This window comes from Dendrobates tinctorius, unplaced genomic scaffold (genome assembly GCF_039654945.1).
Source record: "Dendrobates tinctorius isolate UK_male_01 unplaced genomic scaffold, ASM3965494v1 ptg000134l, whole genome shotgun sequence".
Classification (NCBI taxonomy): Eukaryota; Metazoa; Chordata; class Amphibia; order Anura; family Dendrobatidae; genus Dendrobates; species Dendrobates tinctorius.
In genome coordinates this window covers 2,427,441-2,442,164 of record NW_027361802.1, presented here as the reverse complement: position 1 = coordinate 2,442,164, position 14,724 = coordinate 2,427,441, and the positions used below count along the sequence as shown (strand labels likewise).

At 42.7% G+C, this 14,724-nt stretch overlaps 1 protein-coding gene across 1 annotated transcript in view; it reads right to left on the bottom strand.

The window, feature by feature from the left end:
• The window catches only part of CAAP1 (caspase activity and apoptosis inhibitor 1), a 67,757-nt gene that overhangs the window by 50,515 nt on the left and 2,518 nt on the right, over window positions 1-14,724 (bottom strand). The window contains exons 2-4 of the mRNA XM_073543684.1: window positions 13,694-13,897; window positions 10,800-10,884; window positions 771-849 (exon numbers count right to left, since the gene is read on the bottom strand). Of these exons, the coding sequence (XP_073399785.1) occupies window positions 771-849; window positions 10,800-10,884; window positions 13,694-13,897 (368 nt within the window). The remainder of the gene's footprint in view (window positions 1-770; window positions 850-10,799; window positions 10,885-13,693; window positions 13,898-14,724) is intronic.

Here is a 14,724-nt window from a genome sequence, read left to right as displayed (position 1 = left end):
CAGCCTTTCAGGGCTTATCTACAGCATAATGCTGTAGATAAGCCCCCGATCCAACCTGCAAGATAAGAAAAATAACTTATTGTTGTACTCACCCGGGGTGGGGGTGGTCCGGTCCGATGGGTGTCACAGGTCTGGATCCGGCGCCTCCTATCTTCGTGCGACATCGCCCTCCTGCTTACTTCATGCCTACCCAGCATCACGCTACTGCGCAGTCGTATTTCGCTGCCCTGTTGAGGGCAGATTAAAGTATTGCAGTGTGCAGGCGCCAGGGAAGGTCAAGAGAGGCCCAGCGCCTACGCATTGCAGGAATTTGCTCTGCCCTCAACAGGGCAGAGAAGTACGCCTGCGCAGGAGCACGATGGCGGGGAGCCATCAAGCAGGAGGGCGGCATCGCAAGATGGGAAGCGCCGGACCTGAACCTGCGACACCCCTCGGATCGGACCGCCCCCCCACCCCGGGTGAGTATAATAAAAGTTATTTTCCTTATCTTGCAGGTCGGATCAGGGGCTTATCTACAGCATTATAGAATGCTGTAGATAAGCCCTGAAAGGCAGCAGCCGCATCTTATAGCGGCCAAAACAGCTGCCAGTTCACTTTAACCTGCCTAGGTGATTATTACAACCCTCAACCTCAGATCTTCACACTCGAGTTTCAGGAAGTGGACGTCATTTTGATGGAAAATAAAAACAACAGAACCTGACACTATACACATGTGAACAGCCTTACACATTGTTAGAGATACTCTCTAAATACGTCCAGAAACTACTTACTGACTGGAAAGTCCCGCTTTGGCTTTTGCTGTATGTCCTTCGTTTTCTTCTTCTATGTTAGAATCTACCCCATGATCTCCTAGACAAAATAGTGAAAAAAAAAAAAATAGTGTTTAGGTGTGAAATAAATTCTCCCAATTGTTAAGATTATGTACTGTGGGGAAAATAAGTATTTGATACACTGCCGCTTTTGCAATTTTTCCCACCTACATAGATTGGAGAGGTCTGTAATTTTTATTGTAGGTACACTTCAACTGAGAGAAAATCTAATAATAAAAAACAAGAACATCACATTGTATGATTTTTACATAATTAATTTGCATTTTATTGCATGTATTAAGTATTTGATACTCGTACAATAGAAAAACAGAACTTAATATTTGGTATAGAAACCCGTTTGCAATTACAGAAGTCAGACATTTCCTATTGTTCTTGACCAAGTTTGCACACATTGCAGCAGGGATTTTGGCCCACTCCTCCATACAGATCTTCTCCAGATCTTTCAGGTTTCGGGTCTGTCACTGAGCAACATGGAGTTTCAGCTCCCTCCCAAGATTTTCTATTGGGTTCAGGACTGGAGACTGGCTAGACCAGGGTTGCCCAACTCCAGTCCTCAAGGCCCACCAACAGGTCATGTTTTCAGGATTTCCTTAGTATTGCTCATGTGATAATTGCTTCACCTGTGCAATACAAAGGAAATCCTGAAAATATGACCTGTTGGTGGGCCTTGAGGACTGGAGTTGGGGAACCCTGGGCTAGACCACTCCAGGACCTTGAAATGCTTCTTACCGAGCCACTCCAGCTCTGGCTGTGAGTTTTGGGTCAATGTCATGCTGGAAGACCCAGCCATGACCCATCTTCAATGCTCTTACTACTGAGAGGAGGAGGTTGTTGGCTAAAATCTTGCAATACATGACCCCCATCCATCCCCCTTCAATAATGTGCAGTCGTCCTGTCACCTCTGCAGAAAAACATCCCAAAAGTATGAGGTTTCCCCCACCATGCTTCACTGTTGGGACAATGTTCTTGGGGTACTCCTTCTTCCAAACATGGCGAGTGGAGTTGATAACAAAAAGTTCTATTTTGGTCTTATCTAACCACATGACCTTCTCCCATGCCTCCTCTGCATCATCCAGATGGTCATTGGCAAACTTCAAATGGGCCTGGACATGTGCTGGCATGAGCAGGGGGACCCCTTGAGTGCCTTGCAGGATTTTAATCCATGATGGCATAATGTGTTACTAATGGTAATGTTTGAGACTCTGTTCCCAGTTTTCTTCGGGTCATTGACTAGGTTTTCCCGTGTAGTTCTGGGCCGATTCCTGACCTTTCTCAGAATTCTCTTTACCCCACAAGGAAAGATCTTGCATGGAGCCCCAGACTGAGGAAGATTGACAGTCCTCGTGTTTTTCTATTTTCTAATAATAGTGCCAATAGCTGTTGCCTTCTCACAAAGTTGCTTACCTATTGTCCTGTAGCCCATCCCAGCCTTGAACAGGTCTACAATTTTGTCCCTAGTGTCCTTAGACAGCTCTTTGGTCTTGGAGAGGTTGGAGCGTGATTGTGTGTGCACAGGTGTATTTTATACAGGTAACAAGTTAAAACAGGTGCAATTAATACAGGTAAATGAGTGGAGTGTAGAAGGGCTTCTTAACCCCTTCACCCCCAAGGGTGGTTTGCACGTTCATGACCGGGCCAATTTTTACAATTCTGACCACTGTCCCTTTATGAGGTCATAACTCTGGAACGCTTCCATGGATCCCAGTGATTCTGACATTGTTTTCTCGTGACATTGTACTTCATGATAGTGGTAAAATTTCATTCAAATAACTTGCGTTTATTTGTGAGAAAAACGGAAATTTGGCGAAAATTTCGCAATTTTCCAACTTTGAATTTTTATGCCCTTAAATCACAGAGATACGGCACACAAAAAACTTGATAACTAACATTTCCCACATGTTTATTTTACATCAGCACTATTTTGGAACCAAAATTTTTCTTTGTTAGGAAGTTATAAGGGTTAAAAATTGACCAGCGATTTCTCATTTTTGCAACACCATTATATTTTTACGGACCACATCACATTTGAAGCCACTTTGTGGGGTCTATATGATAGAAAATACCCAAAAGTGACACCATTCTAAAAACTGCACCCCTTAAGGTGCTCAAAACCACATTCAAGAAGTTTATTAACCCTTCAGGTGCGTCACAGGAATTTTTTTGAAAAAAAAAAAAAAAAAAAAATGAACATCTAACTTTTTTTCACAAAAAAAATACTTCAGGTTCAATTTTTTTTATTTTACGAAGGGTAACAGGAGAAATTGGACTGCAAAAGTTATTGTGCAATTTGTCCTGAGTACGCTGATTCCTGATATGTGGGGGGGGGGAGGGAACGACTGTTTCGGCGCATGGCAGAGCTCAGAATGGAAGGAGCGCCGTTTGACTTTCAATGCAAAATTGGCTGGAATTCAGATTGGACGCCATGTCACGTTTGGAGAGTCCCTGATGTACTTAAACAGTGGAAACCCCCTACAAGTGACCCCATTTTGGAAACTAGACCCCCCCAAGGAACTTATCTAGATATGTGGTGAGAACTTTGAACCCACAAGGGCTTCACAGAAGTTTATAACGTACAGCGGTACAATTAAAAAACCATATTTTTTCCACAAAAATGATCTTTTCACCCCAATTTTTATTTTCCCAAGGGTAACAGGACCCTAAAAGTTATTGTGCAAATTGTCCTGAGTACGCTGATACCCCACATGTGGGGGTAAACCTCTATTTGGCAGAGCTCGGAAGAGAAGCAGCGCCATTTGACGTTTTTGGCTGCAATTGAGATCGGACACCATGTCGCGTTTGGAAAGCCCCTGATGTGCCTAAACAGTGGAAACCCCCCACAAATGACATCATTTTGTAAACTAGACCCACCAAGGAACTTATCTAGATGTGTGGTGAGCACCTTGAACCCCCCAAGGGCTTCACAGAAGTTTATAATGCCCGGGCATGAAAATAAAAAAAATCGTATTTTTTCCACAAACATGATCAATTAGTCCCTAATTTTTTTATTTTCCCAAGGGTAACAGGAGAAATTGAACCCCAAAAGTTGTTGTCCAATTTGTCCTGAGTACGCTGACGCCCCATATGTGGGAGAAAACTACTGTATGGACACACGTCGGGGCTCGGAAGGGAAGTAGTGACGTTTTGGAATGCAGACTTTGAGGTAATGTTCTGCGGGTGTCATGTTGCCTTTGGAGAGCCCCTAATGTACCTAAACAGTGGAAACCCCCCACAAATGACCCCATTTTGGAAACTAGACCCCCTAAGGAACTTATCTAGATGTGTGGTGAGCACTTTGAACCCCCAAGTGCTTCACAGAAGTTTATAACGCTCGGACGTGAAAATAAAAAAATCATTTTTTTCCACAGAAATGATATTTTTGCCCCCAATTTTTTATTTTCCTAAGGGTAACAGGAGAAATTGGACCCCAAAAGTTGTTTTGCAATTTGTCCTGAGTAGGCTGATACCCTACATGTGGGGGTAAAACACTGTTTGGGCGCATGGCAGAGCTTGGGAGGGGAGGAGCACCATTTGACTTTTTCAACTCAGAATTGGCTGGAATTGAGATCAGACGCCATGTTGCATTTGGAGAGCCCCTGATGTTCCCAAACAGTGGAAACCCCCAATTCTAACTCCAACCCGAACCCCAACACACCCCTAACCCTAATCCCAGCCCTAACCCTAACCTTAGCCCTAGCCCTAACCCTGGACCTAACCCTAATGGGAAAATGGAAATACATACTTTTTATTTTATTATTTTTCCCTAACTAAGGGGGTGATAACGGGGGGTTTGATTTACTATTTATGGCGGTTTTTATGTTTGGCAGCTGTCGCACGCTAAAAGACGCTTTTTATTGTAAAAATAGTTTTTGCATCACCACATATTGAGAGGTATAATTTTTCCATATTTTGACCCACCGAGTCATGAGGTCTTATTTTTTGCGGGACGAGTTGACGTTTTTATTGGTACCATTTTCGGGCACGTGACATTTTTTGATCGCTTTTTATTCCGATTTTTGGGACGCAGAATCAACAAAAACCAGCATTTCATGAATTTCTCTTGGGGGGGTGCGTTTACACCGTTCCGCGTGCGGTAAAATTGATAAAGTGGTTTTATTCTTCGGGTCAGTACGGTTACAGCGATACCTCATTTAGGTCATTTTTTATGTTTTGTCGGTTTTATGCAATGAAAACTATTTTATATAAAAAATAATTATTTTTGCATCGCTTTATTCTGCGAGCTATAACTTTTTTTTTTTTTCGCTGATGATGCTGTGTGGCAGCTCGTTTTTTGCGGGACAAGATGACGTTTTCAGCGGTACCATGGATATTTATATGCGTCTTTTTGATCGCGCGTTATTACACTTTTTGTTTGGCAGTATGATAAATCATTTTTTGCTTTTTTATTTTTTAAGGGGTTCGCTAAAGGGGTTAACTAATGGGACAGTTTTATAGGGCGGGTCGTTACGGACGCGGCGATACCTAATGTGTACTATTATTGTTTTTTTTTTATTTCTAAAAAATGGATTTATTGGGGGAATATTATTGTTTTTTTTCTAATTTATTTGGCGATTTTTAAAAAATTATTTTAACACTTTTTAATTTTTTTTAACTTTATTACATAGTCCCAGGTGGGACATCACTGTCCTGTGACAGATCGCTGATCTGTCACATCACAGATCACTGTGACAGATCAGCGATCTGTCACAGGCACTACTGCAGACTTCCTCATGCCTGCGCTTTGCAGGCACTGAGGAAGCCAGCTCCCTGCAGGCCCCCGTCGCCATCTTGGATTCGGGGGCCTGCAGTGAAAGAGCCCCCCCGCAGCAGCGCTGCACATTGCGCTGCTGTGGGGGGCCCAGGGAAGCACGGAGGGAGCCCCCTCCCTGCCGATGCTTCCCTTTAACCCCCGGTACACCGCGATCATGTTTGATCGCGGTGTGCAGGGGGTTAACGTGTCGGGGGCGGTCCGTGACCGCCCCTGACACATTGTGCCGGGTGTCAGCTGTGATAATCAGCTGACACCAGGCCGCGATCAGCGGCGCTCACCACGTGGGCGCCGCTGATCGCACTAGACGTACTATCCCGTCCATGGGCATAGGGGCCCGGGTCCCATGGACGGGATAGTACGTCTGATGTCAAAAAGGGGTTAAAATAAAAACTAACAGGTCTGTGAGAGCCAGAATTCTTGCTGGTTGGTAGGTGATCAAATACTTATTTCATGCAATGAAATGCAATTTAATTATGTGAAAATTATACAATGTGATTTTGTTTTTTATTTTTAGATTCTGTCTCAAAGAGTTGAAGTGTACCTACAATAAAAATTACAGACCTTTGGAAAACTTGCAAAATCAGCAGTGTATCAAACAGGGCTGTGGAGTCGGTAAGCCAAACCTCTGACTCCAATTTCCATGACACAGACTCCGACTCCACAACTCCGACTCCCTCATACATGGCTAATGTTTAAGTGATAAATTTACTGTAGTAAAATGGTAACATCAGGCTTTTAATCATTATTATGATACAATAATCAAGCCATTTAGAACAAAAAAAAAAATATTTATTGGCATACAAGTTACAAATTTATTATACACTATGCAGTAAGTGGAAAAAAAAACAGATTTCAACAAAAAAGTACTGAACAACATTTGTGAAGTCTTTGAATTTGTTCTGAGAAATAATATGGCCTCCATCAGATCCTCCTTCATAGATGACCTCCAATCTGACCTAATTAATTTAGGGCTATAGAACAACCTATCTACACTAACTTGGGTTGGTGGCAAAGCAGTAACCACTTGGGCAACAACATCTCTAACAATTTCAGGGTGTAGAGGAATTGCTTCGTGCAGTCAGTTTTGATGAACGATTGAACTCTTCTACTACTTTGAGAGCAAGTGAAAAATGTTAATCTGTTTTTTAAGGAAGCGGAATCTTTTTCCCTGTGGCAACGCTTTACCTGCTCCATGTCGTCCAAATACTTTTGGAAATCAAACTCCTCATCTGATGAGGATGAAGAAACGGCAGCAGCAGCACCGGCAGGACCTGAGTCCTCTTGCTCTTGGCCATCCTGTAGCTCACTCATCCTAACTGCTACCTCAATCATAGCTTCTTTACCTTTAGTAAGCTGTTGATCATCAAGCAGTATACGATGACTTGGGTCCACATAAACAGCTACCAGAAGAATTTTATTTTCTAATAGCAGTGTCTCCCTCCATTTCATTAAAGCAGCAGTGCCATCTGCGATTACCTCCTCTTTGGGACAGGCAAAACAACAAGTTCTTCCACTCCTTTATAAAATGCCAGGAGTTAAATCCTCAGCTTGTAACTTTTTAGTCACTGTAAATGGGTGATGAAGCAATTCCTTCAATTCAGCCACCTCTGTCCATTGACCTTCATGTAGTGGTACCTTAGGGTTGGCCATATCTACAAGGAAGGGTTTCAGCTCAAGCAATTGCCCCCTTTCCAGCACGTTTCTTCAAGATGGAATCAAATTTAGGGGTTCTGACAGCAATAGCCAATTTCCACACTTTGCTTATCAGAGTTCCAGCATGTCCCTCTTGCAGACTCTTATTGCCAGCTGCAGAGTGTGCACAACACAGCACATGTGATGAATAGGAAAGAGGTGTGAAGCAGCTTCAACAAGATCATCTAACTGTAAAGAATCATTTTGCTGTTCTTCTGTAGTAATATTTGTTTGTTCCTCTGTTATGGGCATAGGACTGTGGCCTTCCACCTCCAACATACTGAATATGAATTGTTTTTCCAGTTGCTGTTCCCCTTCATTATTCTCATTCATCAGTTTAATTGCACTTATGTTTAAAGCATTATCAGTTACAATTGCAAGAGCCTGTTCTTTTGTGAGTTCATAATCTTACAGAACTTTTTCCACTAAAGTCTGGAGAAACAGGCTATTGTGATGAGCTTTAGTATCTTTTACTGCCAGCGTCTTAGTAACAACTTTTTTTTGTCACAAACATATCGAACGTTGATAGCAAAATAGTTCACTCTGATGTGTGCAGGCATCCATTTTAAGAAACACAAAGCGTCTCTTGAGAGTCTTTTTAAGATCTTCTTCAATCACTAATTTTCTAATACTTTCCCTTTCCTGAGAAACACCAAGTTTTCGGGCCATTTCTCCATTAAGAGCTATAAAAGCTGGTGGTGCAAATAATGATAATGGTACACTGTCATTCACAAAAAGCTTGATGAGCTGTCTTTTAAACACATCTGTTGTCAGTTAAAGTAACTTTGTCACTTACAAAATATCTTGTAACTCAAGTTTGTGTTGCTTTTTCCTCCTCCTTTGCCTGGTTGGAAGTGTTGGTCTCTGGTTTCTTAGTGCTGCAGGGATCTTTTTCAATCACAGCTTTGTAAACTTCTGGGTGGCAGCATTGTAAAGGTCTTTTTAAATTGGAAGCTCTTGAAGGAGCATTTTTATCACTGCCTGAGTATGCATTGATTTTGGTAACACAGCATTTGTTTTCATCTGGGTCACTTATACAGTGACACACAAAATGTTTTTTTATCTTGAGTGACTGTAAAATGCTCAAATACAGCTGACTTCATAAGATGCTTCTTAGACATTTTGTAATTATGTAAATTCCCTCTCAAAATAATTTAGTCCTGTAAAAAAATAAGGTATATTGTAATTCTTGCAAGAATAGGGAATCATGCACTGTATAATTTAGAATAGAAATAAAACAATCTTTGCATAAATCAATAGGACAGATGATAAGTATAAAGTTTGTAAAATATGTGAGATAGCTTTACTCTGAACTTTCAATGTCAAGCTTGTCTCAGGGTACAGCTCACTAAATGCTTCACAGTCTATGAAGTGGGGAGGAGGGAGGGAGCATGTTTGTGCCGAATCATATTCCAGAACACACACACACACAAAAATATATATATATCCTCATCGATCCTGTTACTGAATTTCTGAATCTGAGATGTTAGAAAACAGTTTTTCCCCTTATATTCTATGTATAGTGTATACAAGTCATCAAAGCAGCTAATTTCTCCAAACAGGAGCTAAGAGGAAAACAAACTAAACCATCAAGCATACAGAGACAACATATACTGGACTATTGATTTATGCACAGTTTATTGAAAGTTTAGATATGCTTTAAGAAGTACTTACCTTATATTTTATACTGACTCCAACTCCGATTCCACTGCCCTGGTATCAAATTTTCCCCACTGTAACTATTGCAACCAGCCATGGAGTTTGTGCTCAGAACAATGAAAACTGCATATACTAGAAACCAATGTTTCTCGACGTCCAGAAGTGCCTGCTCAATTAAAGCTATATCAAAACATCCCAAAGGCTACTATAGTACACAGTGCTCAAAAAAACTTCCAATACTGCACTAATACATTATTATATAGATTTCTTAGCCCACATGAGACAGGTGTGCTAGCAAAAAAAAATCCAAGGGTGAACTAGTATTAAAAAAGCATTCAGACTTCAACTAACGCGTGAGAGAGATCGCAAGTCCAATCCAATTCAACAGAGAAGTAGACAATGTGGAGCTGTTAATCAGGCTAAGTGGCTGGGTAATAAGTTTCACAAAGGGTTGATAGCCATTCTCACATGAATCTTCAAAGTATACACACCAGCCTCAACAGGTCTAAGATTTATTAATGCATGTAGTGTGTTTTGTGAAATCTCATACCATAGAAGAGAAAAAGCAGGGCAAAGGCATGACCTGCTGAAGCGCAATGTAAGCGTGAAACGATCGTCGTCTGTACTTACTCCATGGTTTTATCTGCCTGCTGTTGATAACTTGATGCCACAATAAAGGATTATTTTGCACGGGACGGAATGTGCCTATCCACTTTCTTTTCTATGTGTTGTGAAATCTGGTGACGGATACTCTGTAAAGGTTTTTGCTATGTAATCTGTCCGCAGCACAAGGTAGGGGAAGAGACCCTGATTTCAGCAATGTATCACTTATATAACTGGGTGCAAAATTCACAGTTTTCTCTGTTGCAGATCTAACAGAGCTCAGTGGGTGAACCCTGAACAACCCCGCTCACACCACAGCTTTCTGTGAATTCTGTACAGTGACAGAGCTGCTAGTAAGTGCTGGGCCGGGGTTGGACTAGGATGCACGAGGCCAGTTGTCTTATGGTGATAATCTCCAGGTGTACTGAAAGAGCAAATCACAGCCCAGTAAGTAACACATCACTGAAATTAAGACTCTCTGCTCCTATATTATGGTGCTCTCAGATTACATAGCAAAAACCTGCTGATAGATTCATTTTAAAAAGGTGTGCCCCTCTTAAATCTGCGCCATTTAGAATTGCAATTGTTTTCTTGAATCCTGATATGGACAGAGAGACTTCTGAACCAGTAATCTGTGACTTTTTTTTAAGTTTTCTCTTATAGGGTATGACAGCTCAGGTTGCTTTTTACTTTAATGGGATCGAGATACTCGAAGCTGTAATGTCAGGCACATCTACTACTAATAGTACAGAGCTGTGCCTAATAAAGAAGGCAAAGTGACAATCAATGGAGCCCCCTTCAATCAGATGATCGGAGGGGGGCCAAGACTTGGACCTCCATTAATCTGATAATTGATGGCTTTTACAAAGAATCAGTTGCAGAGTTGCAGGTAAAAGTTGTACAGTCGGACTGTAGTTTATCATTTTTTAAACACCTTGACACTTGAGGTCTCTTTAAATTAAAGTATCTACATAGATCAGGTGTCATTTCTGGGACTCAGCTGCTGCTTTGATGACGCGGTGGGTTTCTTACATTTATTGCTCCTTTGGGGTTTCCTGCTGTTGAGCTATTTTCAGGGTGCACATTTAATTGGTGCCTTACGCCCTTAGGGATCTTAACCCTCATTTAGCTGAGAAGACAATGAACAATTAAGCAGCGTGTACGGATTTTAACTAGAAGCAGCAGTGGGCATCATGGGAAATGGCTGTATAAACTAGCACTACAAAAGCCATATATAATGTGCTTACCCTGAAGGATCCTTAACAAACTGTCATCAGTTTCCATTTCCACCTGCTCAAGACAAAGTTGTTTGATCTCATCCAGAGATAAGTCCTATAATATAAAATTACAAAGGAAATGCATTTTGTAAATGTAAAATATAGAGGCAGCACAAAGTGCAAGAACTTACTGTATGACGCATTGTACAGTAAGTGTCCTTTAACACACACATTACTATATACATATATGCCTTAGGCTACTTTCACATTTCCGGTTTTAAGCATCAGGCACGATGCGGCGAAATCTGTAAAAACCGGATCCGGCTTTTTTCCCCATAGACTTACATTATCGCCGCATTGCGCCTGAAGGCTATGCGGCTCGTCCGGCTTTTGCCGGATACGGCAAAAAATGCCTGTCCGGCGTCTGCAAAAAAACGTTCCCTGCAACGTTTTTTTTACAGCGCCGGACCGCTTTTTTGCAGAGCGCATGCCCGAAGACTCTCTCTCCCTCTCCTGCACCGTCTCCGGCCTAAATAGATGATCCAGCGGGCTGCGGCTTCTACCGGTTCCGGTTTGACAACTTTTCACCGCAGCCCGCCGGATATAAAAAAACTGAAATGTGAAAGTAGCCTTAGTGCTATATACTTATATGCCTTAGTCAGTGTGCCCTGTGTCTGTTTGTAACCGAAATACTGCCACCAAGTGGCTTAATGACCGCATGACATGCATTTATATATACATTGGCCAATAGAGGGGGACTTGATCCCTAAGGGCCTGCGCACACGATGTAGATTTGATGCATTATTCGCAAGGTTTTTTCTGCGCAGACTTGTCACAAAACCTGAAGCAATCCTGATGCCAGCAAAGTGAATGAGAATCCTGACGTCTCGTGCACATCTCTACATATAGGTCATAGTCATTATCATGGCGCAAGAACTCTGCCCTTAAGTGGATGCATTTTCTATTGCAGTCACCGTCCTGGGGTGGTCTATAAACTAGTTATATATGCATATGTATTAATAAAAGGTGGTGTGCACTGCTTAGAATTATTTACAAAAATGGGCCTATGCTGGTCCTAAAAGAACTAAAAACACAATCCCCTAATGGCTCCCCACCACGCCACCATAGTGCTGTCGCGTCCCCCCACCAATCTCTTGGCCTCCTCTTCCGGCGGGAGCTTCATGTGTCTAATGTAGCCGAACAGCGGACACCTAACGCTCCCTGCCGGACACAAAATGCCAGATTGTGGCCCTTTTATGTGGGGCAATGGTTTCCCACACATCCCGTCTCGATCACTGCCTGTGTAAACATGCCAAGCAATATAAAGAATATTATGCAGGCATATAAATGATCAGTGGGCTGCCGCACAAGCCCTTGTGTAGTAGGGGATATGCTGCTGACAATGATGCCGACTGACACCACCGGCAATGGGAAAAGCTGATCGGTGGCAGTCTCGGATGTTGCACACCCACCAATTTGATATTGATGACCAGCAAGCAATCCAAAAATCAAGGAAGTGGGTAATCTCATTCAAATTTTTTTTACTGACACCAGAGTACACACAGGAAAGGCAATAATGACGTTTCAACCATGCAGGGTCTTTTCTTTTTTTATGGAGACTACCCGATGCCTTGGATTTTTGGACTGCTTGCAGTTTTACACTCCAGTGGAGGGGTGCAGCAAGTCTGCACAGGCTACGGAGCGGTGCTCGGGATACATTCTTCACAAATCATATTCCAGAAAATAGGTCATCAATATAAAAGTAGTGGACAACCTCTTTATGGAAAAGAACCAAAACACTGATAAAGGCAATTTCTCACAATGTACAAATACGAACAACAGAGACTAAGACCTAGATTTGGCCTTAAAGAGATCATGTCTCATGGCTGTTAGACAGCCGCAACACATGTGAGGATTGCCTGATTGTTAGCCAATTCCCTGCCTGTGTTGGGATTGTCGAACAGACAAGCAATCGCTGCATGTGTTGCGGCTGTAGAAGAGCCGTGAGACATGCAGCCGTGGGAATTCAAGAAAATTTTTCGAGCACCCTGAAGACCCCCGGTCAGCACCCGAGCATGGGTAATGCCTTATCCGAGCACACTCGCTCATCACTAGCAATTAGCAATGACACTTCTCTTTGCCGCTTGTAGACATTGCTGTCCTTCTGTTGCAGGAAGTCTCTGTTGTACCAGCTTCATGTGAAGACTACCGTACTTACCTTTCCCATCATGGTCAGACATATCAGATCATCCCCTGCGATGAAGGAAGGTACAGTGTGGACCATACATGCGCATTTTCCACATTCAAAGTAAAATGCAACAACCACCATTCGTGTCTTCCCTATACCTGGCTGGGACTATCACCCCACCTACACCATGTCACTGGTACACCATTTTTTGGGCTTTTTTTTTTTTTTTTTACTGTGTGGGATTAATAATATTGTCATTTTATAGCATTGGTTCTGACGGGTGCAGTGATCTGGTTCTAAACAAGAAGTATTTTAAAAGGGGATGTGCAGAAAATTTTCGGCATGCTCTGCAACTTGCCGAATCGTAACAACGTGTACTATAAGCACTATTAGGATTTGCTGGATTGAATGGACATCATGTGAGCGCAGTTATGCCATTTGCACACTTGTGGTCACGTGCCAAGTGACTTCTCATCCGCATCAACAGATCGATGAGTGAAGCCAATTGGTATATGACCACAAGTCTGCGAGGCAGCTCAAATCGGCAAGCAGAGCTGAATCCTAACTGTGCATGGGACTAGACGAGCCTTTTAATCCTAATTTGGCACGTGAACTTATCAGCAGACAACCGATTACGTGAGCCTATAGTGTGGCAACACATTCCGTATCACTTCCTGGGCATGTAAATGGTGGCAGGCAGTCTTTAATAGGTTAAACGCATTATGCTCCCAGTTACCTTCAGCATATCTGGAAGCATTTTCTTCAGTTTCTTATCCCCAAGTACTCGGAAGCAGTGCTCGAGCATCTCCTTCCGGTCAGCAATGTAAAAGCTTATAGGCTTTAGTGGCACACTCAGATCCAGGCCTCCCTCCTCTATATCACTCAGCTCTTCCACATCTTCATCCTTCGCTCCAGTGAGCAGAGCAGACAATTCTGGCTCCTGAGAAGAACAATGATTAACAATGGTCCAGTGTCAGCTAGAGACATGCAATGCTGGAGAAGGTCACAGAAGACATCGAATTATTGCATCCCCTTCTGGAAGTGACTGGCATAATCTTAGCACCTGTGGACCCCCTGTCGTCAGATGTACTCGCTGGGGGAATCTCCCACTGAAATGAATAGGAAACCGTTTAATGAGAACCATAGAATAGTCCCTGCTTAATGATGGGGAATTTGAGACTACTGAGGACAGCACAGGAGAAACATGAATCTTTCAGTATATAAGGCTTAGGCCATGTTCACGCTATCGGTATTTGGTCAGTATTGTACATCAGTAATTGTAAGCCAAATCCAGGAGTGGGTGAGAAATACATATACATTTCCACTCCTGGTTTTGGCTTAAAGGGGTGTTCCCAGTATGACAGAATAAGTGATAAGTATCTGATCACGGAAAGTCCGATCACCGGGACACCCACCAATCAAAAGAACGGGTGCTCTGTTCCACCCACATGTCAATCATGCAAACTCTACGGGACTGATGGAGATAGCCGAGTGCTGTACTCGGAAGTCCCACACCGGAAACTCTACTGTACAACTTCCCACTTGGTACAACTGCTGTCACTGGCTCATCAATGCTCTTGATACCAAGGAACATAGGCCACATCCTGCAGTCAGGCTTTCTTGTGACAGCCAGCGCATGGCGACATCAGCAGAGAAGAGCACGCTCTGGTCCTATAGTGCTGGATGCCTGCGACTACCCACAGGCACCTAGAAAAATATGCTCCACTATTCATTGCTGTGGAGTCAGAGTTGGGTTCAGTATGAAAT